This window comes from Odocoileus virginianus, chromosome 6 (genome assembly GCF_023699985.2).
Source record: "Odocoileus virginianus isolate 20LAN1187 ecotype Illinois chromosome 6, Ovbor_1.2, whole genome shotgun sequence".
Taxonomy (NCBI): domain Eukaryota; kingdom Metazoa; phylum Chordata; class Mammalia; order Artiodactyla; family Cervidae; genus Odocoileus; species Odocoileus virginianus.
Window position 1 is genome coordinate 20923375 of NC_069679.1, and position 24587 is coordinate 20947961.

General features: G+C 35.7%; 1 protein-coding gene across 1 annotated transcript in view; it reads right to left on the reverse strand.

Moving 5' to 3' along the window:
- DPH6 (diphthamine biosynthesis 6) overlaps positions 1–24587 on the reverse strand; it is a 191277-nt gene that overhangs the window by 159178 nt on the left and 7512 nt on the right. Inside the window, exon 3 of the mRNA XM_020879113.2 lies at positions 22836–23029. Coding sequence (XP_020734772.1) covers positions 22836–23029 — 194 coding nt within the window. The remainder of the gene's footprint in view (positions 1–22835; positions 23030–24587) is intronic.

Here is a 24587-nt window from a genome sequence, read left to right on the forward strand (position 1 = left end):
AAATATGATGCCTTCTTTTACTATCATTTAACAGCTTCATGTAAAGTTATTTTACAATAAAAAATTTAGTGATCAACCTATATGATCAAATAGGTAACCAAAAAAGAGAAAGGAAAATCTAAAATTTAAATTAATGCTAATGAATGAAAAATAATTTAGTCATTGTGTAATTCCTTTAACTTGAATTTAAATAATGTCATGTATAAAGCTTGGGTAACCTAATTCTAGAATTAGTAAAAGTTAAGTTCTAGGCAGCCCACTCAGGTTCTAATTAAATAGAAGAAATGAGTAAAAAGGAACTATATTATTTTCTAAAATACTCTTATTGGAACTCAACTTCAAAAAGATATTTCATGAAGAGATAGTACAGCTTGTAAGATTCCTTCTATCTCAGATTACTCTGATGAATGTCTGATAAAACTTGATATTTACCACTGGGTAACAACAAGAGGTAGCCAATAATTCTAAATAAAAACTCAGAATGGTTTTTTGTTTCCTTTGTTTAAAGTAAAGCCGCTAGTGAAAAACAAGAATGTCTGCTTGGGAAAAAGGAGTCTCTTGTCTGAGCAAAAATTAAATTTAAATATCCTGCTTCTTACCTGAATATTCTAAATCATCTACATTTCTCTACTGTTCACTAGAAGACTACAGAGGGCACTGTTGCACCAACTTTGAAGCTCTACAACGGAATCCGAGAAAAGTGTCTATAATATGTAATTTCTTTAAAGGGTCAAACACATGGAAATCTACTAAGCCTAAAAAAGGGAAAAGGCCAAAATGTATGTTTTTCTAAAATAGGCTAGATTTCAATGGGGCAAAAAACTTAACAAAAACAACTGTCAAATTGAGAACACCACATTGCACACATTTTGCATTTCCCTTTGTAGTGCTTTCATAAGAAAGGTAACTAATCATGGCACCTCCTTATCCAATGGAAACAGCACCCCATTGCAGAGTTCTCCTCACAATCAATAGGAAAATGAATGTGGCACCTCATGCAATCCTTCCATAATTCTATCAACAGAAAGAATGCAGTCTGTTTGCATACTTTTGTCTAAAAGGCCAGTTCCATTTGTTGCCTCTGGGAAAAATGATAGGTACAGATCAATCACTCTCACATGAAAGTAAACACACTGCAAAAACAAAACAAACAAACAAAAGGATAAAATTGAAATCCTCACCTTTTTAAAGTGAAATTCTGTTATATGTAAAAACTCCACGAAAAATAGAAAAAACAAGTTTTTACTCAGAGATAGGAATTTTGTTGCTATTATGCAACAGTTCTGGCATATAAAAGAAATGTTACATACAACAATATTCACTAATCTTATAATTACATATGGACAACATTCACTTAAACTTCCAAGTATTTTCTGCCCTGTCACATCATTCCTGTTATAATTCTTTGAAACTAAATTCAATTAAGTACAGGGCCAAAGATCTCTTTAAATACATATGTTTGTAATGTATTACAATAAGACTAGTATATAAAATACAAAGCTTCTCATTATACTACCACCTAAACTTTTCCACTTGTTTATTCACCAAAAATTAAAATTTTTGACACTATGAATAGTATAAAAGGGAAAGGGAAATCAAATTATTTTATTTTGGTAACTTAAAAATAATGTCCTGAATTGCTGAACCTCTGTAGAAATACTAACATTAGCTGTTATAATTAAAACATCATGACCAGGCAACTACAGATAACATGTAAAATGAGAAATGTATTAATCACAACATTACATCAGAAGTTAGATGAATCAACATTAATAAAAGTATCTTCATAAAACTAAGGTCTTGGAATTCCCTGGCAGTCCAGTGGTTAGGACTCCTTGCTTTCACTGCCAAAGCCAACAGCCCAGGTTCAATCCCTGGTAGGGGTACTAAGATCCCACAAGTCACACACTGCAACCAAAAAAATAAAAATAATAATAAAATAAAACAAAACTAAGGCTTCAAATAAAGAATTCCAAATTCCCTAGAAAAACAGTATACAGCTCATTTTGTCACTCTCAAAATTCCAGAGAGATTAGCACCTTCTCTGAAATCAAAGTGCAGAACTGTGAAAGTGTTAAAAATTCTTTAATAATATGTCAACTTACTCATAAATCAAAAAGAGGGGAAGGGGCTTCAGATGGTATGTTAGATTTAATTTTATTACAAAAGCTCCAATTTAACAAGTTATTTTCTGCCAATAAAAGTCAGAAGTAAAGCATTGTTAAAGTAGCCAGTACTGACTCTAAAGCTTTAACTTATTAACTTAACCAAAATGCTACTTGAGTATTGCTCTCTTAAATTATTAATTTATGAGTTTTGCTTAGTCTCCTCCTGAGGCAAGGCAGTTTGTAGGTATACTGAGTGCATGTAAATAAACAGAAAGCTTCTATAATAGTCTAATAATACACTAAACATAATAAAGCAACCTTTTTTAATCAACACTGAATGCACAATCCTATGAACTAAGTTTTTACAAATGGGCCATATAATTTTAAGAAACTGCACGATCTCTAGGAAGTAAATGTACAAAACCAGACAAATTAAACACAAGCCCATGGCTTTTCACTGATCTGATAAAATGCATTCAATACAATCAAAGCGGAGCTGTGACTATGAAGAGTATGCCACATGCAATGTCAAAGAAATCTAAGAAATGTCATGAACTGTGAGAAAAATTGTGATATTGTTTTTCGTCTACCACAAGGATGATTGCAAAAAAGGAAAGCAGGTAATGTCTTTAGTATTAAGGATATTTAAGTAGATATTTTAGTTTCCTATTATAAAAAGAAATGTAGCATATTAAAATCAATTTTGTTTAACTTGAATTTATGCAAAGCTTGATTGTGAGCAATAGCTGCTAAAAGGATGCAGCATTGTTGATTCATATACAAGCATTTTACTTAACTACATTGGATAATAGCAGTGCTTCTAAAGGAGTATAAAAAGCAAAGCGATTAGCAGTCATTACTGTTAATTAGTGCTCACATTACATTCCTTGGGATGAATCTCCTTTAACTTGTATACATGGAAAGTTTATTTTTGAAGGACTGCCAAACCTTGCCTAGGTAACTAGTGGAATAAGCCGTCAACTACCAGTAAGCAAAATAAAAAACAGGGACAGATCAGTATCCAATTAGTATGTCTAAGTTTTTAAACAGGAAAAGGGCTGAGGGGAATGAGTAAAACTGGAAACTCATACTTCACATTCTGCAATCTCACTGATAAAAGGAGGAAATGTGTGTTTATCAAACTTGCTGTGAGCACACAGTTCATTGGGAGTCCTGTAAACAATCGCCTGGCTGCCCACTTCCAAATGCATGTGAAAATCTTGGAGATTCAGAGCATCATATTCAGCAAGCAAGGTCATTCAAGTAATGCCCTGGAAATGGAAAATTAGGAAAATGTGGCAATCAGAGGATTCTGGCTGACCAGAAAAAGCCCTGGGGCTGGCTCACCATCTTTCACCACCAGCCAGGCTGTCTCTGCCTATTCAGTATTAACACGACAGCGTTGCAAATGAATGAAAAGAACTCCACACACCTAACTGGGACATTGGCTTTCTTGTTTAGAAAATGATAGGCATTTGTCACAGAAGAAAAAAAAAAAAAAATAACCCTCACACATAGCTTTCAAGAACCAGCTCTAAAAGAAAACAGGCTCCTGGTGAACCTTCAGCATAGGACCTGGGGAATGGCGACATCCTGTTGATTATCAGGTATCCTTCACTCCTATACTATTCCGTACATTTTAAGATAGAGGCTACATCTTCAACAAAAAAGCTTCAAAAGTAATACATGCTCATTAGAGGAAAGAATCAAAAATTCAAATGAGCAAAAATTATATAAACCCTCTTAATATTTTCCACAGACTTAAAATTTATCTTTCATATCTTTTTCTATGCATGTATTTGTATAAATACTTCTAAAGATGTAATTATACCAAAAAGAGTATTTGGTAATCCATTTCCTTCTCTTCATAATACATATAAATGTATTTGTGCAACTTCATTTTTGATCTATACCTCATTCCATTGTGTGGATAAATCATAATCTAGTTTGCCAGTCATTTCTAAATCTTTGAGTCAACTTAATATAACCTTGAAAGTGGAAGGGCTGGATAAAGAGATGCTGTATTTTTTGTTTTCTGATGAGCTCTGCCAAGTTACCTTCAAAAAGGCTGAACCAACTTATAGGACTACATATAGCACATAACAGAACTCACTTCTCCAAAACCAGTATCATTTCTTAATCTTGCCCAAATGATGGACTTCCCAGGTGGAGAGAGTGGTAAAGAACCCAGCTGCCAATGCAAGAGACATAAGAGACATGGGTTCGATCCCTGGGTTGGGAAGATCCCCTAGAGGAGGGCATGGCAACCCATTTCAGCATTCGTGCTGGGATAATCCCATGGAAGAGAAGGCTGGCAGGCTACAGCCAGAGGGTCACACGAGTCTGACACCACTGAAGCAACTTAGCACACTCACACACTCAAGTGATAGCTGCAGCTTTGGATTACTGAGATTGAACACTGGTTACTTCAGTTTCTTTCTCTATGAAATGCCTGTTCATATCCTCAGCCCATTTCTCTATCTGGAGGCCAACTTTTAAATGTCCAAAAAAATGGTGATGAAAAGAACTCATCAAATGCTGCTTTAGGGGATCACCAAAAAGAGGTTATTTTAAAGAGGAGATGGTAATCGTATGAACACTGAAAGACTCTATTAGGATTAGTAACTGAGCATGTAATTATTTTACATTATATTATTATAGAAGGCTTCCCAATCCACTTAAAAAGAAAAATTAGGAACTGAACTGGTTTTGTAAATATTAATTTAGTGAAGCTATCTTTGTTTTCCATAAACGTAAAAGCTATTATGCCAAAATAGCATCATCTGCAATGTCTTGGAGCTATCTTTTTTCTTTTCTGCTATTCCAGTAAACAATTTGAACACACAAAAAATTCAAAGTACCTTATTAGCTACTTTGATAAGTCAAGGAAGGAAGCTGTAACTATAAATGATAGACACGGCCCTCATGCTACTATCTTGTATCAAGGACTAAATTAAAATGTGTCATTCTTGAGAATAATACTAAGTATAAGGGGAAAAAAAAAGTCCTCCTTCCCTAGAAAGTTCATTCAATTTAAGGCCTTTTCTCACAGGATCAAGAAACTGACCAAGCAGCCAAATATACTGATTCCTAATTCATCTGCAGTCAAGTTTAGATTAGAATGTAATTTCAAGCTCTAGATCTTGTCTTGTCTTCTTCAGACAAATAATCTAAAAACTTGATGCTTTTGAACTGTGCTGCCTGGGAGTCTTGAGAGTCCCTTGGATTGCAAGGAGACCCAACCAGTTCATCCTAAAGGAAATCAATCTTGAATATTCACTGGAAACATTGACGCTGAAGCTGAAGCTCCAATCCTTTGGCCACCTGATGAGACAAGACAACACACTGGAAAAGACCCTGATGCTGGGAAAGACTGAAGACAGGAGGAGAAGGGGGTGACGGAGGGCGAGACGGTGGATGGCATCATTGACTCAGTGGGCATGAGTCTGAGCAAGCTCTAAAAGACAGTGAAGGACAGGGAAGCCAAGCCTGGCACGCTGAAGTCCACGGGGCTGCAAAGAGCTGGACATGACTCAGCAACTGAACAACAGGACCAGCGCTTCTCCAACTGTGTTAAAGTTCACTTTAAGAAAAAAAATTTGCAAAACTTCAAAGACCACAACTTTTGCAAAATACAATTGAAATGAAAAACCAAAAAAATTTTAAAAGGCCAAATTATCATTATTAGGGTCAGTAAACATAAAATTACTCTCAAATAACTATAAAAGTTTCTAAATACTTATTTTCAATTTCTATAAAAATTAGCTGACCTAAAACCAACAGAAAACAGTTCTTGGACTAGTACCAGCCCCTAAACCAAACTTGAGTAGCAATACTCTAAAACTATTCTGAAAGCTTTGAAATGAGATGAGATCATAGATATATCATTTAAAATCATGATTTAATAATTTCCTCTCCTTATCAAACCACATATCTGTCCCTCTGTCTCACTGTTAATACATATATGCTTTATTGGTCTATATATATATTATATATGTACTGTTATGTGGTAATATCTGCATGAGTTAACACATATGTATTGTTGGGAGACAGCAGAACACAGAGATTAAAAGTACATGTTCTACTTTCTAGCTGTATAACCTTGGACAAGTTATTTGTCCTGTATTTCAATGACTTATCTGCAAAACAGGGATAATAAACAGGGCTGAGGTAAAAAATTAAAATATAATGTGTAGAGATTAGGGCAGGGCCGGGCAGGTAGTACTCCATGAACAGCAGCAATTATAGTTACAAAAATAACTGAAAAAAAATCTCATGGTTCAGCACTAATAATCAATATAGACAGGAAACTAAAATTAGTTGCATGATTTAGTGTTCATACAATAAAAACTAATAGATGGAGTAAGGCAAACTGATACAAAGACTAAGTCCTGAGAGAAATTTCACCCTTGGATTGTTATAAAGTTGCATATGTAATATGGGAAAAATCTTCAACAGCATCCCTAGGGAAAATATATAATGAAAAATTCTGTGTATTTCTTATGGACAGGTCACCATGATGAGCACTGCAGAGTATCCAAAATGGAAAAACACAAGAAAAACACAAAGCTGTGCCTTCAAGAGGTTATAAACTAGCAAAGCAGATACAATATATAACCAAATAAGGATGCAAACAAAGCATAATGTAATGACAACCAAAAAGAGTAACTAAACACAACAGAAATTCAGAAGAAGAAACTTGTACTTGAGGAAATCAGGAACACTGAATTTGTATCCTTGTCCTTTTCTCCTTCAACGGAAAAGCCAAAGGCCTATTGAGAACCATCTTGAAAACACACAGGACCCAAGCCTATTGGTCCTTCTCTGGTCATCTACATTTCTTACATAAAATTATAAGATGGCATTTTTCACTCTATTATCTTTCAGTTCAGTTCAGTCACTCAGTCATGTATGACTCTGCGACCTCATGGAATGTAGCACACCACACTTCCCTGTCCATCATCAACTCCCAGAGCTTCCTCAAACTCACGTCCGTTAAGTCGGTGTTGCCATCCAACCATCTCATTCTCTGTTGTCCCCCTCTCCTCCTGCCTTCAGTCTTTCCCAGCATCAGGGTCTTTTCAAATGAGTCAGTTCTTCCCACCAGGTGGCCAAAGTATTCAAGCTTCAGCTAAGCATCAGTGTTTTCAATGAATATTCAGGACTGATTTCCTTAAGAGTTGACTGGTTGGATCTCCTTGCTGTCCAAGGGACTCTCAAGAGTCTTCTCTACCACCACAGTTCAAAAGCGTCAATTCTTCAGCACTCAGCTTTCTTTACTGTCCAACTCTAGCATCCATTATGTAACTCCTGGAAAAATCACAGCTTTGACTATACGGACCTTAGCTGGCAAAGTAATGTCTCTGCTTTTTAATATGCTGTCTAGGTATATCATAGCTTTTCTTCCAAGGAGCAAGTGTCTTTAAATTTCATGGCTGTAGTCCTCATATGCAGTGATTTTTGGAGCCTGAGAAAATAAAGTCTCTCACTGTTTCTATTGTTTCCCCAGCTATTTGCCATGAAGTGATGGGACTGGATGCCATGATTTTAGTTTTTTGAATGACAAGTCTTAAGCTTTTTCACTCTCCTCTTTCACTATAACCAACAGCTCTTCAGTTCCTCTTCACTTTCTGCCATCAGGGTGGTGTCATCTGCATATCTGAGGTATTTCATATTTCTCCCGGCAATCTTGATTCCAGTTTATACTTCATCCAGCCCAGCATTTTGCAGAACATACTGTGCATAGAAGTTAAATAAGCAGGGTGGTTAAATAAGTTAAAAATACAGCCATGACATACTCCTTTCCCGATTTGGAACTGGTCTATTGTTCCATGTCCAGTTTTAACTGCTGCTTCTTCACCTGCACACAGATTTCTCAGGCAGCAAGTAAGGTTGTCTGGTACTCCCATCTCTTTAAGAATTTTCCACAATTTGCTGTGATCTACAGTCAAAGGCTTTGGCATAGTCAATAAAGCAGATGTTGTCCTGGAATTCTCTTGCTTTTTCGATGATCCAGCGGATGTTGGCAATTTGATCTCTGGTTTCTCTGCCTTTTCTAAAATTAGCTTGAACATCTGGAAGTTCATGGTTCATGTATTGCTGAAGCCTGGCTTGGAGAATTTTGAGCATTACTTTACTAGCGTGTGAGATGAGTACAATTGTGCGGTAGTTTGAGCATTCTTTGGGATTGCCTTTCTCTGGGATTGGAATGAAAACATGGCCTTTTCCAGTCCTGTAGCCACTGCTGAGTTTTCCCAAATTTGCTGGCCATATTGCGTGCAGCACTTTCACAGCATCATCTTTTAGGATTTGAAATAACTCAACTGGAATTCCCTCACCTTCACTAGCTTTGTTCATAGTGATGCTCCCTAAGGCCCACTGGACTTCACATTCCAGGATGTAGGGCTCTAGGTTAGTGATCACACCATCATGATTATCTGGGTCATGAAGATCTTTTTGGTATAGTTCTTCTGCTACCTTTTCTTAATCTCTTCTGTTTTTGTTAGGTCCATACCGTTTCTGTGCTTTACTGTATCCATCTTTGCATGAAATGGTACTTTGGTATCTCTAACTTTCTTGAAGAAAAAAAGTTATCTCTAGTCTTTCCTGTTCTATTGTTTTCCTCTTTCTTTGCATTGATCACTGAGGAAGGCTTTCTTATCTCTCCTTGGTATTCTTTGGAACTCTGCATATCAGATGGGTGTATCTTTCCTTTCCTCCTTTGCCTTTTGGTCTCTTCTTTTCTCAGCTATTTATAAGGCCTCCTCAGACAACCACTTTGCCTTTTTGCATTTGCTTTTCTTGGGAATGGTCTTGATCACTGCCTCTTGTACAATGTCATGTATCTCTGCCCATAGTTCTTCAGGCACTCTGTCTATGAGATCTAATCTCTTGAATCTATTTCTCACTTCCACTGTATAATTGTAAGGGATTTGATTTAGGTGATACCTGAATGGTCTAGTGGTTTTCCCTACTTTCTTCAATTTCAGTCTGAATTTGGCAATAAGGAGTTCATGATCTGAGCCACAGTCTGCTCCCAGTCTTGTTTTTTTCTGACTGTATAGAGCTTCTCCATCTTTGGCTGCAAAGAATATAATCAATCTGATTTTGGTGTCGACCATCTGGTGATGTCCATGTGTAGAGTCTTCTCTTGTGTTGTTGGAAGAGAGTGTTTACTATGATCATTGCATTCTCGTGGCAAAACTCTGTTAGCCTTTGCCCTGCTTCACTTTGTACTCCAAGGCCAAACTTGTCTGTCACTCCAGATATCTCTTGACTTCCTACTTTTGCATTCCAGTCCCCTATGATGAAAAGAATATCTTTTCTTTGGTGTTAGTTCTAGAAGGTCTTTTAGGTCTTCATAGAACCATTCAACTTCAGCTTCTTCAGCATTAGTGCTTGGGGCAGAGACTTGGATTACTATGATACTGAATGGTTTGCCTTGAAATGAACAGAGATCATTCTGTCATTTTTGAGAATGTACCCAAATACTGCATTTCAGACTCTTTTGTTGACTACTAGGGCTACTCCATTTCTTCTAAGGGATTTTTGCCCACAGTAGTAGATATAATGGTCATCTGAATTAAATTCAGATTATCTTTGAGGTCTTATTATCTTTGGGATCTTAATATCTTTCTTGAGAGATGTTGGACATCCACATCTGCTCTCAGGTACACTAATTCCATGCTATTTTCCTCTTTGCTTTTTGGAAGCCACAGAAGCCCCTTCTGACTTCATACCACATAGCATATTATAGGCTTAGTGGACAGTAGATTCCTAACTTGAGTAGTCATGGCTACAAGTAGCCAAGTAGCCTAGGCTACAAGGCTTACTGAAATTGATGGTTTAAACTGTAGTTCTTAAACTTTAAAAAGAGAACAGATCATTGTGGGACTATAATAAAAATTTAGACCTCTCATTAGAAAAATTTATATTCACAAAAGAACTTCACAAAAATTTCAGGGTTCAAAAACACGTCTCCCAAGAAATCCTGTCTTAAAAATACCACATTTCCTGCACTGAACTCCACTAGACCGACTCTCATTAGCTTCATGTGATCAAGTCCAAACTATATGATCACAAAAATCAGTAAAACTCATGTGAGGTTTAAGGAAGTAAAAAAATGACTGTGAGACCAATAAAAATTATTAAAGGAGTGAAACTGTGAAAGGCTCAAAAGGGAAGGCGTATGTACCAAGTGACAATGACTCCTTCTCCTCTCTGGTAACCTTGCAAAATTACTACACAGAAAGGAATCCACAAGGGAACTTGTTTCAAGACAGACCACCGACCAATTCAATGGCCTTGGAACCAATCTTATAATAGATAGCAAAGAATTTTGCACACAGAAGGGAAATGCCTCTTCTGATTTATCTCTATTTGTATAGAAATCTATAAGGATCAATATTAGCTAAATTTTGTCAAGGTCTGTTCAGTAAGTTTAATTAAACAACTGCTCATTGAGCACCTGCTCTGTGCAAGTACATAAAATGATCACATGCATGAGCACTGTAGATTCTATGAGCAACAGTGGGATAATTCTGCTGGCAGTGAAAGATAACTGCTCTTATATACAGGAGTACACATAACAGTTCCATTTTAATGCCTCTGCCTTGTTTTAGAGCCATTTTTAAAATCTCTTAATTCTTCATATACTGTCTCAAAAGTTGAAAATTCTCTAAATTTAGTTAATGTAACTTTCAATTAAAGTTTTTGCTTGAGGCTTTTTACAAATGAGTTAATAGAAAATACACTGACTCAATTTTAAAAATAAGCATAGAGTTAAACCCTAAAAGAACATGCCAAAATAACTTTTAATGGAAAAAAAAGCATCTAGTAATAAGAACCTTTGTCATCTTTGGGTTACTTCATTATCTTCTTTTGAAACAATCCATGCCTCTGTTTACCTATATAGGAAACTGACAGGAAACATTAATTCCACACATCTTTTGGAACACTGTATTAGTGGACTAAAAGAGTCTTTAAAAAAAACTCTGGAGGGCCAAAAATTATAGGCAACAAATGTATAAGAATAAATGCAATCCAATATATAATATAAATTTGCCCCATTAAAACCTCTTTCACAATTTGAACGATTACCACTCTTTTTCTTCTCTGTATTAACATACTAATAAAGTCAAGAGGAATTACACTCATCTCAATGGCAACTTGAAGTCACTACTTAATATTAATACACTAATGGAAATTTGTATGCAATAAAAAAAATTGATTTTATTTAGTTTTACTAGAGTATTTGGGAAGCTAGGGAGTAAAGACAAAAGAAAATCTGAGTCTGACATGAAACAGGCACGTTTTAAAAAAACTAAATTTTACAACATCTTTTATTCTAGAAACCTAAAGAGGCTCTCCTATATTTTCTCATTTATTCTCAAACAAATACAAAGGATAGAAGGAAGCTATATACAAGTTTTACAGACATAAAAAGTGAATTCCAGAGAGTAGCTGAACGTAATGCCTGCACAGTACAAGGAGAGTGTGGGGTTTCATTAAAAAATAAAAAAGAACAAAATACAATCCTTGCCCCTTGAAGTAATTATAACTTTTGAACAAAAACCCACTATAAGAACAGAACACACAACACAACAAAGCCAACAGCTCTGGGTACGAAGATGGATGGAGTCCCAGAGGCAAGTACAGTGTTACAGGACAGTTTCAGAGGAGATGTTATACTCAGTGGGGGCATATCATGGAAGGCATCAAGGAGATGCCATGTAAAAGAATGCATTGGAGAGGAAAAATTATTTCTGAATAAAACATAGCACTAGGCAGGAAAAACAGGACTAGATGGGGAAGAAAGAGTCCTGACAACAGTCTAGTGCAGGTGAAACACAGGTTCTATGTGGGGGTATACTGGGAAAATGTGAAAGGGAAGATGAAGTAATATTGCAGAGAACCTTGTGGGCCAGTGGTAAAGATTTTTGATGAAGAGAAAAATGTGCCTGGATCTATGCTGTAGAAAAACTAACCTGGCAGGAGTTTCCAGGAGACATTATGGAGTATGAAAGACTGGAGAAAGACCATGGTAATTTGAATCCCACCTACATACATTATTATTAAGTGTATTGTACATTGCACTCCCCTGTAGGTACTTTATTATTTATTTAAAGTCATGAAATAGGAGAGAATATTTCAGTTCCTGTGTACTACATACAACTCTATGAAGAAAATGTAAAAGGACCAACAAGACTAACATTTATTAAGAGGTAATCTTGATTAAATTAACCCAGATTGATATGAAGTATCTTCTATACTATCCTATACAGATTAAAGAGATGACAAAGTTAGGGTGCTGCAAATTGAGGATCACAATATTTGTAATAGACAGCTATCATAATTAACTTTGATCATCAACACTGCCCAGGGAAACCTGAGTAGACTCAGCCATGTAAGTGTCAGTTACCAAGTTACCTTACATAGATTCCTTGTCCCTTTTTACTTCAATGTTACCGTCAAGCCTTATCAACCCACCTCTTCAATGTCCCCTCTTCAACTCTCTCACTTGTATTCCCCCAGCCATGTGCTCAGAACCTTCCAGCTAACCAAGTGTGTGAGTTTTCAATTTGAACCCTCATCTCCAGTCCACAGGGTCTCAAACAGTCGGACATGGCTAAGCAACTGAACGACAATAACCCACTTCTTAACGTGATTAGTGGTTCAAACTAATGCCCTTGAAGCTTCCTTCAGCCATACATTTCTACGTCATTTCTTTTGCAAAATCCTTCAAGGTGGTGGCTTTCAAACTTGTTTAACCATAACAACTTTTTAACAGTAAGCAACACATATATATATAAAGCTTAGCATGCACATCACACATGTGTATACACACACACACATATGTTTCACAAAATAATAAACAGCCTTACTATGTAAAATAGATTTTGATATTTTCTATTTTATTGTAGGTTCTTTCACTTAAAGGAAAAAATGTGACCACTAAATTCAGTTTGGAAAATATCATCTTGGGTCTCTTCACTGCCTGAACTTGGTCTAAAATGTAAGTCACTCTTCTTGGTAGCTTTAATCTACCTTTCCAGACTTATTTCCCTAATATATCTCATGATTTCCTGCTTACATGACTGTGGCTAAACTAAGCTCTTAATTTGCAACATTCTCTTAGGCATATTCCATGCCTGCCTTTGTCAAAACTGACACAACCTTTAAGGATATCAAATGTAACTTCCCCTGGAAAGCCTCTACTGACTTCCCAACATAGGGGACTTTTTTTTTTTTTTTTTTTCCTGAATCCCCACAGCTCATTAAAGGCACACTCTAATAGCAACTCTACATTATATTAGTTTTTTGTTTCTGTGTATTATCAGGATCTTGTACATCTCTTTACTTTACAATAGTGGTACATTATAAGCATTCAGTTAATGTTCACAAAATCAAAGACTTGAAGAGTGAAGGTAAAAGGAAAACGGGGTGGCAAAGGATGAGATGGTTATATAGTCTCACTGACTCAATATACTTGAATTTAAGCAAGCTCTGGGAGATAGGGAAGGACAGGAGAACATGGCGTGCTGTAGTCCATGGCATCGCAGAGTTGGACATGACTTAGTGACTGAACAACAACAATGACAAAATGAAAGACATAAGAAACATCTCCAAATATTAATATCATTAGTACAGGTTAAAGTTAACATGAAAAGTCAAGGTCAATTGACACATATTTTGATTCTCACATGTCATAAAACAAGCCCCTATTAAATCATTCCCTATCAATTAAAAAACCCTCTAAATATTTATTGATATTATCATTGATTTTACAGTTAATTTGAGGTTTGTAGTAGCATGTGTGTGTGCTCACTTGATCAGCTGTGTCTGGCTCTCTGCAGTCCCATGGACTATAGCCTGCCGGGCTCCTCTGCCCATGGGATTTTCCAGGTAAGAACACTGAAGTGGGGTGTCATTGCCTACTCCAGGGAATCTTCCTTACCCAGGGATCAAACCCACAGCTCTTGCATCTCCTGTACTGGCAGACGGATTCTTTACCACTAGCACACCTAGGGAGCCCCACTTTACAATTTAGGCACTACGAATTGCTGAATGAAGATGTGCCCTATTTAAGAGGGAAAGTCAACATAAAAAGTTCAATTCATGACCTATCATTTTGTGTGAGACCACCAACAGAGTCTTATGTTACAAGAAAAGTAAAGACAACAATAAAGGAATAAAGTAATCTATACTTATAAATCTTTGTGATGTGTTCTTGGTTATTTAATAGAGAAAATAACAAAGATGTGGTAAACTACAGGTCTAGAAATGAAATAATGGGCTGTGGAAGAAAAACATACAACTAGCATCTTAGACAACTCCAGAAGTAGATTAACAAAGGATTTCTTTAAAAATAAACAGTAGCATAGTCAGGAAAAAAGTTAAAAAGTCAATAGGACACAAACATCAGAGTTTGAAAAGCATAAAAGAAAGAAATTTGAGAGACAAGTCAAACATACCCAACACACTTTAAAATATATAGAGTAGATGATAAGATAGAAAAGAAATCTATGGTTCGTAGAAGAAAGGAATACAAGGACATAAAATTAAGTCAGTTGGTGAATTTATAGAGGCAATGAATCAGACAAAAGATAAAGAATATGTAAGTGTATGTGTAATGTACACATACAATCACTGATACTAAGTTCAAGGATGAGGAGACAGAATGACAGCTTTGCTAGGATGAGGAGGTCACGTTTTTCAGGCTTTAAGGGAAATCTATAGGTGAAGACTGTAGACCTGTGATAAGTTTACACACTGTAATAACTGACAAGTGTAATCTAACATTTTATTTCCAGACAGATCATCCACCGGGTACTTTCTCATGCATGCTTGACTTTATCATCAAAAGGGCCAGAGATGGCACAGCCTCAATACAGACACACCTGGAAGTCAAAATGACACTGGTCTGTGCTAATTCCAAATCTTCTTGTTTGGAGTCCAGAATCAATACTAGCAAAGTATTTCTTATGCCAAGGGACTAGGCTTAATGTCCAAATCTTGGGAATTGACAGGGCTTGAGGCAAGCTGTACAATACTTAAGATCCAGGAGCAAGGTGTACAGGGCTATGTGCCTGTTTAATTAGAACTATGGGTCCTCCCTGAAAATCTTAAGGCCATCTTATATGTTCTTCCCACTCAAAACTCTGGATTTGCCTTAAGCCACCCAATGATCTATGGTTTTTTTCCCCTGAGATCCAAGGTGAAAAGAGATTCACAAAACAATTTTCCACCATAATAAGGTTTCTAAGATACATGTATCAATCTGAAAAAAATGTCTGCTTAGCATTTTTATAAAATATTCTGCAGCTGGAAATTATTCCTGGTGAACTTGGTGACACTGCCAAATCAACAGGACACCCTATTTTGAAAAGTTTCACTATCATGTCCATTCTAGTTAAGCTACTAAATGAAAAACAAAAATAAAATTGCCAATGGTTTTACATCATATTTTTTAAACAATATTGTGATTTCCCTTGCATTAGATAAATTATTATATAAAGAATAATCTGTTACATTTTGGACTAATTTGTTCAACAATCCTTTAAAAGACATCTATATGCCAGGAACATAGCTGGACACCAGAGATATGAAAGTGAACACACTGAGATTGTCTTTGAGGGCCTCACAGTATAGCAAGAGACAATTACGTAAACAATCCAAGGAATGTACTGAGAAGTACAGTAGTGGTACAGACAAGCTGCCAAGATATAGGAAGTAAATCAGAACTGATTTCACAGAAGGATATGAAGCAAGAAGGGGTTCTTCAGGAGAACAAAGAGATAAAGGCAAAGAAAAGCATAGGCAAAAACCTTAGATATAAGAAAGCAATCTCCTGGAAACCTAATTAGTTCAATATAACTTGACCCAGAAGCTTGTGTAAGAATAGCAGGATCAGATAGGTGGAATTGCAAAGGCCTTTTCCTAAAGAGTCTTTTTTGCCAGGCTAATTTGTTTGGACTTTATCTTAAATGTGGGTATTTAAGTACTTAACGCAGATCATACATGCATGCTCAGTTACTCAGTCATGTCCAACTCTCCGAAACCTCATAGACTAGGGCCCATCAGGCTCCTCCTCCAAGGGGTTCCTTCCCACCCCAGGGATTGAACCTGCATCTCTTACGTCTCCTGCATTGGTGGGCGGATTCTTTACCTCTGCACAAATTGGGAAGCCCATTTTCACAGATCAGCTGATAACAATGTGGTACAAAGGTTGGCAGGTACACAAGGCAATACTGAAGGCAAGTGGACCAGTTAGAAGACTTGTACAGTCTAGACAAAAAAACTAGTTATGGCCCAAATGAAGTCAAAGGGTCAAATTCAGAAGTAACAGAAGCAATATCAAAAGGTCCTTGAGATCTAAGGATTGTGGTTGAGATGGGAGGGAACTGACAGAAAGTGGAAGTCTGGTAGTGAAGCCCCCGGTTACACTCAAGTAATGGGATAAATAACAATGCTTTTAACTAACAGGGAAATACAGAAAAGGAGCAAATTTGCACAAAAAGATAATGAGGAAGTATTGAACTTGTTGAGTTTATCATGCCTATCATGAGCAACTAAATATACAGGTCCTAGAGTATAGGCTCACTGTTGTGGCTCCAATCATCAACTATTTTTTTTTTAAAGAAGCTAAGAAGGAACAGAAAGAGGGAGGGTGGTAGCCAAAAAAGAAGGGGTGGGGACAAAGGGAGAAAAATACTGAAAGAAGAACCATCAAGAATGGCTCTCAAGCTTGTAAGCAGTTGCAACCTATTTATTTTCAGGAAAATTGTTATTCTTTAACCCCTACCACAGTTTAGCCTCCTATCAGCAACAGCCTGCTTTATATTTGGAGAACTACCCTTCCAACACTGGGTCCTGTTTTTCCCCGAGAACCACAGTAAATGTGGTTTCAGTAATTATGACTAAATCTCTTGCCCCAATCCTGGCACAAGATCTAGACCTGTCGCATCAAACAAAGTCATCTTCTCCCAACAACAACGGGTTCATGGATGATACAAGTCAAGCCACTGAATGACACTGAACCACAACTGTATTTTTCTTCCAGCTATTTGAGATTACCACTTTTCCTACTAAGTATGGACTTCCCAGGTGGCACATTGGTAAAGAACCCATCTGCCAATGCAGGAGACACAAGAGATGCAGGTTCAACCCCTGGGTTGGGAAGATCCCCAGAGCTGTACATGACTGACTGTGTTGGGCACGTGTGTGTGCACACACACACACACACACACACACACACACACACACACATGAACTAGAAAGGATGTAACTGTAAGCCATCTTCTGACTATAGGGGTCCAAACTGAGAATAGAATCAACAGAAGGTAAAGGCAAGATATTAAAAACCAGTGTGTCTGTGTGTTTGCGTTCTGATTACATAGTTTGTATCTCGTTTCTAATCTACTTGAAGCTAATTTATCTTCAGATCATTATCAGTAAATTCTCTTTTTATTTAAATCAGCTTGAACATGACTTTCTGCTCCTTGTAATCAAAAGAATCTTAACCAATATAAAGAGTAAAGTAGTAATTGTTGTTTTCTAAAAATATTAAATTAAAATCCAGTTTTAAAAAATCAGTTATTCACAAGTCTATCAACAGTAAATATTCTATTGAAAAAAGAAAATTATTCATTTATTGTTGCATTCAAATTAAAACTATCCACTAAATAATTTAAAATCATATTTAATTTTAACAAACATAATTAATACCAATATAAAATGCCTAATGCAAAAAGGAACATGAAACAAGAAAAGTATCAAAGATTAGAAGAAGATTGAAACTGAATATTCAACTTAGGGAAGAATATTAAATGAATTTCGTTAGAATGAAATTAACACAGATTTCTGGATCAAGAGATTCCATTAAAATGAAAACAAAGTTATAACCTCTAAAAAACAAAGAAAACTGGGGGGGAGACATCAATGGAGTAGGGATTTCAATTAGATTCTTGAGTCAGAAAGCAGCAGAAGAAGGAACAATGACTGATAAATCAACAGAGGAAGTTGTAACCCAGTTTGTACAGGAGAGAAGAAAGCCAAGAAAGGAATTAAACAAGGCCACACTATCCTGAGCTCCACATATAACAAGGATGAAGTGTGAAGCTGGAAAAACTCTAATCTCAAAAAAAGCATCTATTCAGCTTTCCCCTTGCCTTATTCTTAGATATAAACAAGTAACCAAGACATTTGAGAAAAGCCTTCAACATGAAAGACAAAAAAAACATGAGAAAATAGACCCCAAAGAAAACATGAATATTTCAGAGAATGAAATGTTTAAAGACTCTAATCTGTATTTTAAGATGGATATAAGGATGTTATTAATACATCTATAGAAGAAAAAAGAGGTTGTTATTAAAAAGGAACAATCAATAAACAAGTAAAGTTCCTGATTGCTATAATAAAAAGAAAATTTCAACAAGAAAGTAGGGTGTTTAAAAGGGAAACCTCACAGAATGTACAACAAAAAAATATAGAGATGGAAGTTACAGGAGTAGACACAAGAGACATGAAAATTCAAACTGGGAGGTCTAAAGTGTGATCAACTAGAGTACCAGCAAAAGAGAATAAAGAAGGTCAAAGGGAGACAATTATCAAATAATGGGAGGACACTTTGCAGGGCCAGCCTAACACTGCAATCCTACTGGCTCTGCCACTGTTTGCATGTCAGAGTAGACAGCAGGCTCTCCTCTTTCTCTACCAAAGAAAGAAAGCAGTAGCAGTGTTAGGGCTCATATCGACATACTGCTCTGCATAGGAGAAAGACCCTATCTTCTGCCAACAATCCGTCATCTTGGGTTTCATCCTATGTGGTACAATGCAGATTAATAAAACCAACCCAACTAATGACTACGGCCAGGATGCCATGCTGTGACTGGCTTTCACCTGGATTAATGCCATCCCTAAACAATCATTAGGAGAAAGAGGAAAGAGGTATGCCGCTACTCAATAGAAAACTATAGAAAGGATACAGGGGAAGCCACTTTCAATGTCCAGTATGCTGCTGTGACATTTCATTACATCAAACATAAAGACACAATCATAAAAGACAACAGAGAAGAAAAATGAGTCAGCTAAAAAAGGAACAAATATCACATTAGCATGAAACTTCTCATCACAAAATGCTAGAGGACCATGGAGCAGTGCCTTTAATGATTTGAGGAAAAGTGACCTTCATTCTAAAATATTAAATTTAATGGACAAACTAATCAAATATGAGGGTAGAATAAGAACATTTGCAAACTGCAAGGACTTGAAAGGAAACTGGAATTTCCTTCTCTAAGGGAATCTCTTAATGATGGATTCCATTGAAATTAGGGAATAAACCAAGAAAGAGGACAATATCAGATCCTGTAAGAAGTAGCTCCAGTTGAGAAAGAAAGAATACGTGATCCTTAAATATATTCTCTATAGAGTTATGGTATTTAGACATATCATGCAGGAACTATTGCATTGTTTTATGTGACTTAAAAGAAGACACCCACAGAATTGGAAAATTACTATATTTGTAGAGAATAATACAAGATATCTATATGCCAAACTAACCCAGATGAGAATCAATTGATATTTTAATATGAAATAAATTTTAAGGAACGAAAGACTAGCTATATGAAAGCCAGATATTTTGCAAACAGCTTGAGATATATATATATATACACACACACCTGTCATAATCACCTGACAATCCATAAGACATAAAGGCTTATCCACTTCTATTAGCTTTCATGACTTCTACAAAATATTGATAGTTAGGAAACCTTTAATTCTGCAAATTCTTCCACGTCTTTCCTACTTCTTTTAAGCAATTAGTCAATTAAACTCTGTAAAAAACAAACATCTCCTATTCAAATACTAGCTCTAATATCTAGGGGTAAAAAGAGTTAACAAAGACAAAAGTCTGACATACATGTGAAAGTCCCAAAACTACAACCTGTTATAAATAAATGTTTAAAATGAAAATGAATCTAAATGCTTTCAATTCATTAATATTCAAAGGATTAAAAAAATGCAATTCTACCTTTTTCTTAGAACAAGTGAAGACGAACTTGAAGAATTATAGCTCTTCTCAACTCGTTTTTCCCATAATTACTCAATTATTCATTAGAATATGTAAGACCTCTACTGGAATCTTTGCACCAGTGTTTCATAAATGGATTTAACTATAAAAGCCTGGTTATACAATCTCTTCCATAAAATCAGTATATTTCTGATATTTATGTCCTTAAAATATCCTATAGTAAAATTAATATTTTTGCACAGGAAAAGAAGGAACTATTTAGTCCCAGACAACTTGATAACATCTCTTTCAGCTATAGTTATAATTATCATGTATGAACTTCCAAAGCAGAAGTTGTCAAGATTTAACATTAGCATTAATTTATGTCATAACTGACGGTTACTATAAAGATAATGGCAAAGCATCCATTTCAACAAAGACAGAATGTATCAAAAGGGAAATTTCTTCTTAATTACTACTAATCAGCCCATTTTTAATTAAATTGATTAGTAATTTATTATCTTTCCCTTTCTCGGAAGGTTGTTATTATCACAGTTTCTCCAAAGTTATCAGTTATCAGTGGTTTTTAAGCAACCTAATTACCTGTAGTATTGAGTCCTACCATTTTGTAATGTTGGTTTATGCTACAAACTTAATACCTAGTTTCTTTGTACCACAAGGAAGAATTTTGAGAATGAAGAATTTGTGCTCAGTATTTCACACCTCAAAGTGAACGTTGTCAAAGTCTTAGTCATCCACACGGAGAGAAGTGAAATTTCTTTTATGCCTTCTCTGTTGTTTAACAGGACTTTCCAGTTGGTTCAGTGGTAAGAAATCCACCTGCCAGCACAGGAGATGTAGGTGTGATCCCTGGGTGGGGAAGATCCCTTGGAAGAGGAAATGGCAACCCACTCCAGTGTTCTTGCCTGGAAAATTGTATAGACAGAGGAGCCTGGTGGGCTGCAGTCCACAGGGTCGCAAAGAATTAGACATGATGATAATCAAAATAGTTGTTATTAGCATGAATATTCCAAGAAGGAAGAAATCAGGTCCCTGTGATTTCCTTTGAAAAGTATTTACCTCTTATGCTACCCATATCCAAACAGTAATTTTTTTTTCTAAATATTAAAGTATAAAACCATTCTTTCCCTATCAGTTTTGTTTTTTAAAGTGTAAATAAAAATAAGAGTCTTCTGTGTTGGAGAAGACTCGAGAGTCCCTTGGACTGCAAGGAGATCAAACCAGTCAACTCTAAAGGAAATCAGTCTTGAATATTCATTGGAAGGACTAATTCTGAAGCTGAAGTTTCAATATTTTGGCCACCTGATACAAAGAACGGACTCACTGGAAAAGACTCTAATGCTGGGAAAGGAGGAGAAGGGAATGACTGAGGATGAGATGGTTGGATGGCATCACCGACTCAATGGCCATGAGTTTGAGCAAGCTCCGGGAGTTAGTGATGGACATATGGAAGTCTGGAGTGCTCCAGTCCCTGGGGTCACAAAGAGTCAGACACCACTGAGCAACTAAACTGAACTGAACTGAACTGATGTAGAAAGTAAGAGATATTTTCAAAGTGAAAAGAACTGAAGAGTTTCATATATTTTTATAATCAAAATTCTTAATTAATATTAGGCTTTGATCAGCATCAAATCTGAAGTATAGCATTAAAGTAGCTACTTGGAACTAGCAAATTTTTTCATGACAGGGGTTCATAACAGCTTCTGAAAAGCTAAACTTTTCTAAAGAATGAGAAAATAAAATGCAATGTCCCTTGGTACAAGAAGGGATAGAAATTTTCTTTCCTTTGTAAAAAAATATTAAGACATCAAGGAAATATTTGGTTTAAATTATTTATTTCACTATCTATACCTTATATGAATTGCCTGTAGTTGACTGGATAAAGTTCATTTTTAAGAGTACTGAACTGTATTTAAATAGTTGACTATAATAAGAATAAAAAGATGACTGCTTAATATAAAAGGATATCTATTAATTAACATTTACTGAGTATACTGCCTATTGGATAGATGAGTCCCATACTTTCTCCCTCAGTTTTCCATGTAGAGAAATCAAGAATGAATGCACAATTGCTGCAAACTCTTATATATAGAAACTTTAGTATTTAATTTATAAACCTCTTTCACTAACTTAAAGTAAGGCTCAGTCTCTCTTTCTTTAGGTCTATTTAAATTTCACCAAAGCAGAAAGGTCTTTCTGGACCACTCACTGCCATCACTCATCATTACCTTGACTCCGCTTCATCTTTCTTCACAGTACTCTTCACCACCACGCATATAATTTATGTGTTTGCTTATTGACCTGTCTCCTACAGAAAAGTAAGCTCCAATAAAACAAGACTTTTTCTGTCTGTTCATTGTCCTATCCCCGGAGCCTAGAACTACATATAATAAGGCATTCAAAAAAATGTTTGCTAAAAACATTATTGAAAGTTCATTAGCTCCAAAATCCTAAGGAAAACTTGGGTAAATATCATTTGACAATTATCGGTGCCAGACTATATAAAAAATTCTATCTTTAAATAATATTAATATAAAGGCATAGTAACAGTTTTCTAACTGAAAAGACAAAATGGCTTTTCAAAGAATAGTTGGGCTGCTTAGAGTTGTAAAATATTTATTATTAAATAATTCAGTAAATATAATTTACCAAATTACACACTAAACTCAGTAAATGTAATGAGTTGCTCTGCATACCTTAACAAGTTTCAAAAGCTCATAGAGATCTTCAACCTCATCACCTTCACATTTGGCGTACACTGGTCCCGTATCCACACTCTTTCCCCTGATGGTACGGCGATAGAGGGGCAGAGCCATCGCTTCCGCATACAAATCAATGGCATGGTGACCCACTGTCTGATACATGTAGCTATCCAGTTCATCTGACCCCGCTGCAACAAATAAGGGAAATAATCAAACAGAATGAAAGACAGTGGATTCAAAAGTCCACCTGAGCTTCATTGCCTTTAGAGCAGTCAACACAATTTGATTCCAAAATTATCAATAAGAACAAAAATATTCAAAACAGATAAGTCACATGAAACTTTTTAGTGATACAAATGAACTTAGAAATATACTGGAATAGGCTTTTTGATTTCTTTACTCTATTTTTTAGAAAAAAGAATCATGAATATACATAAAGATTATTTGCAAAGATATTCATCACAGCATTTTTTATAATATCAATAGATTAAAATTGTAGTATATTCACATAATACTATGCAGCTATTAATATAATTTTGAAGAAGAGTATTTTCTAAAGTATGTTCTGCAGAATAGAAATCCCATGAGATATTATTAGGTACTGGATGAAAAAATAAAGGATTCTGTAGGCAAATGAATTTATATAAAAAATGAGTATAAACCAGATTAAATAGGTGTTTTAACTGCAATTCTTCCTAGGCTAAGCAGCTTTAAGATGCTCTAACAAGGTGAGAGAGTGTGAATTATCTCTCAAATTTATCTATCTATATAACACATTTTCGTAGGGTATTTGTGTTGCAAAGACAATATCTAGAAATGCTGTGGTAGAATAATAATGACAAGGAAGGTGTTAAAAAATATTTTTAAGTTTTTAAAAAGTTACAAGACAATGTTTGACACATGTGTGTATCTGTGTGTATACGTGTATATATGCATATATGCCAAGCAGATCTAGGCTTTCCACTGAATGTGAAAAAATTCTATCAAAAGGCATGAAGAATTATATTGTAAGGGCCTTCAATAATCAAAATTGCCACCGTATGCTATCAGATTTTGGCTCACACAACAGATTGGCTTCCACATACTCATACTATTATTATAAATCTGTCTAGTCCTGGTTTCAGTAGGAAGGAGAGATATAGCCAAAGTAACCTAAAAATCTCTTAGATTACCTTCATCTCAAATTTAAACCAGATCTTTAAATGTATTAGCTTTAAAGACAATTAATACAATCGAATTAATATATTTAAATAACTGAGTTTCTCAGCCAGAAACTTCCTGATGTTAGCAAAATAATTACATTTTACTGAATTCAAAAACCTAGATGACAATTTTCCTTTAAGGCTCCATTCAGTCCCAACCACAATGTAACTTTTATTAATGGAAGCTAGATAACAACAATAGTATGAGATCAAATAAAACCAAAAGGCTCCACTGTTGCCTGAAGCACCTCAATTAACACACCACAAATGTTCCTACTACAAATTTAAAGAGATAGCTTTGTGAATTTTATGCCAAGTTCACATTTATCCCCATTATGGGGATAAACTCTTTTCCAGTCTACCCACTGAAAACTCAGTGCTATGATTTAGTTTAACCAACTTTATACCGGAGTCATCTCTACCAGTTATTCCTCGTTAAGATTCCTTTTACATGTTTAGGGGGAGAAAAAAAGCCAGTCAATGAATCATTCAATAATCACCAACATCCTGTTGATTTTAAATCAAGGTTAGCTAAACTCTCCAT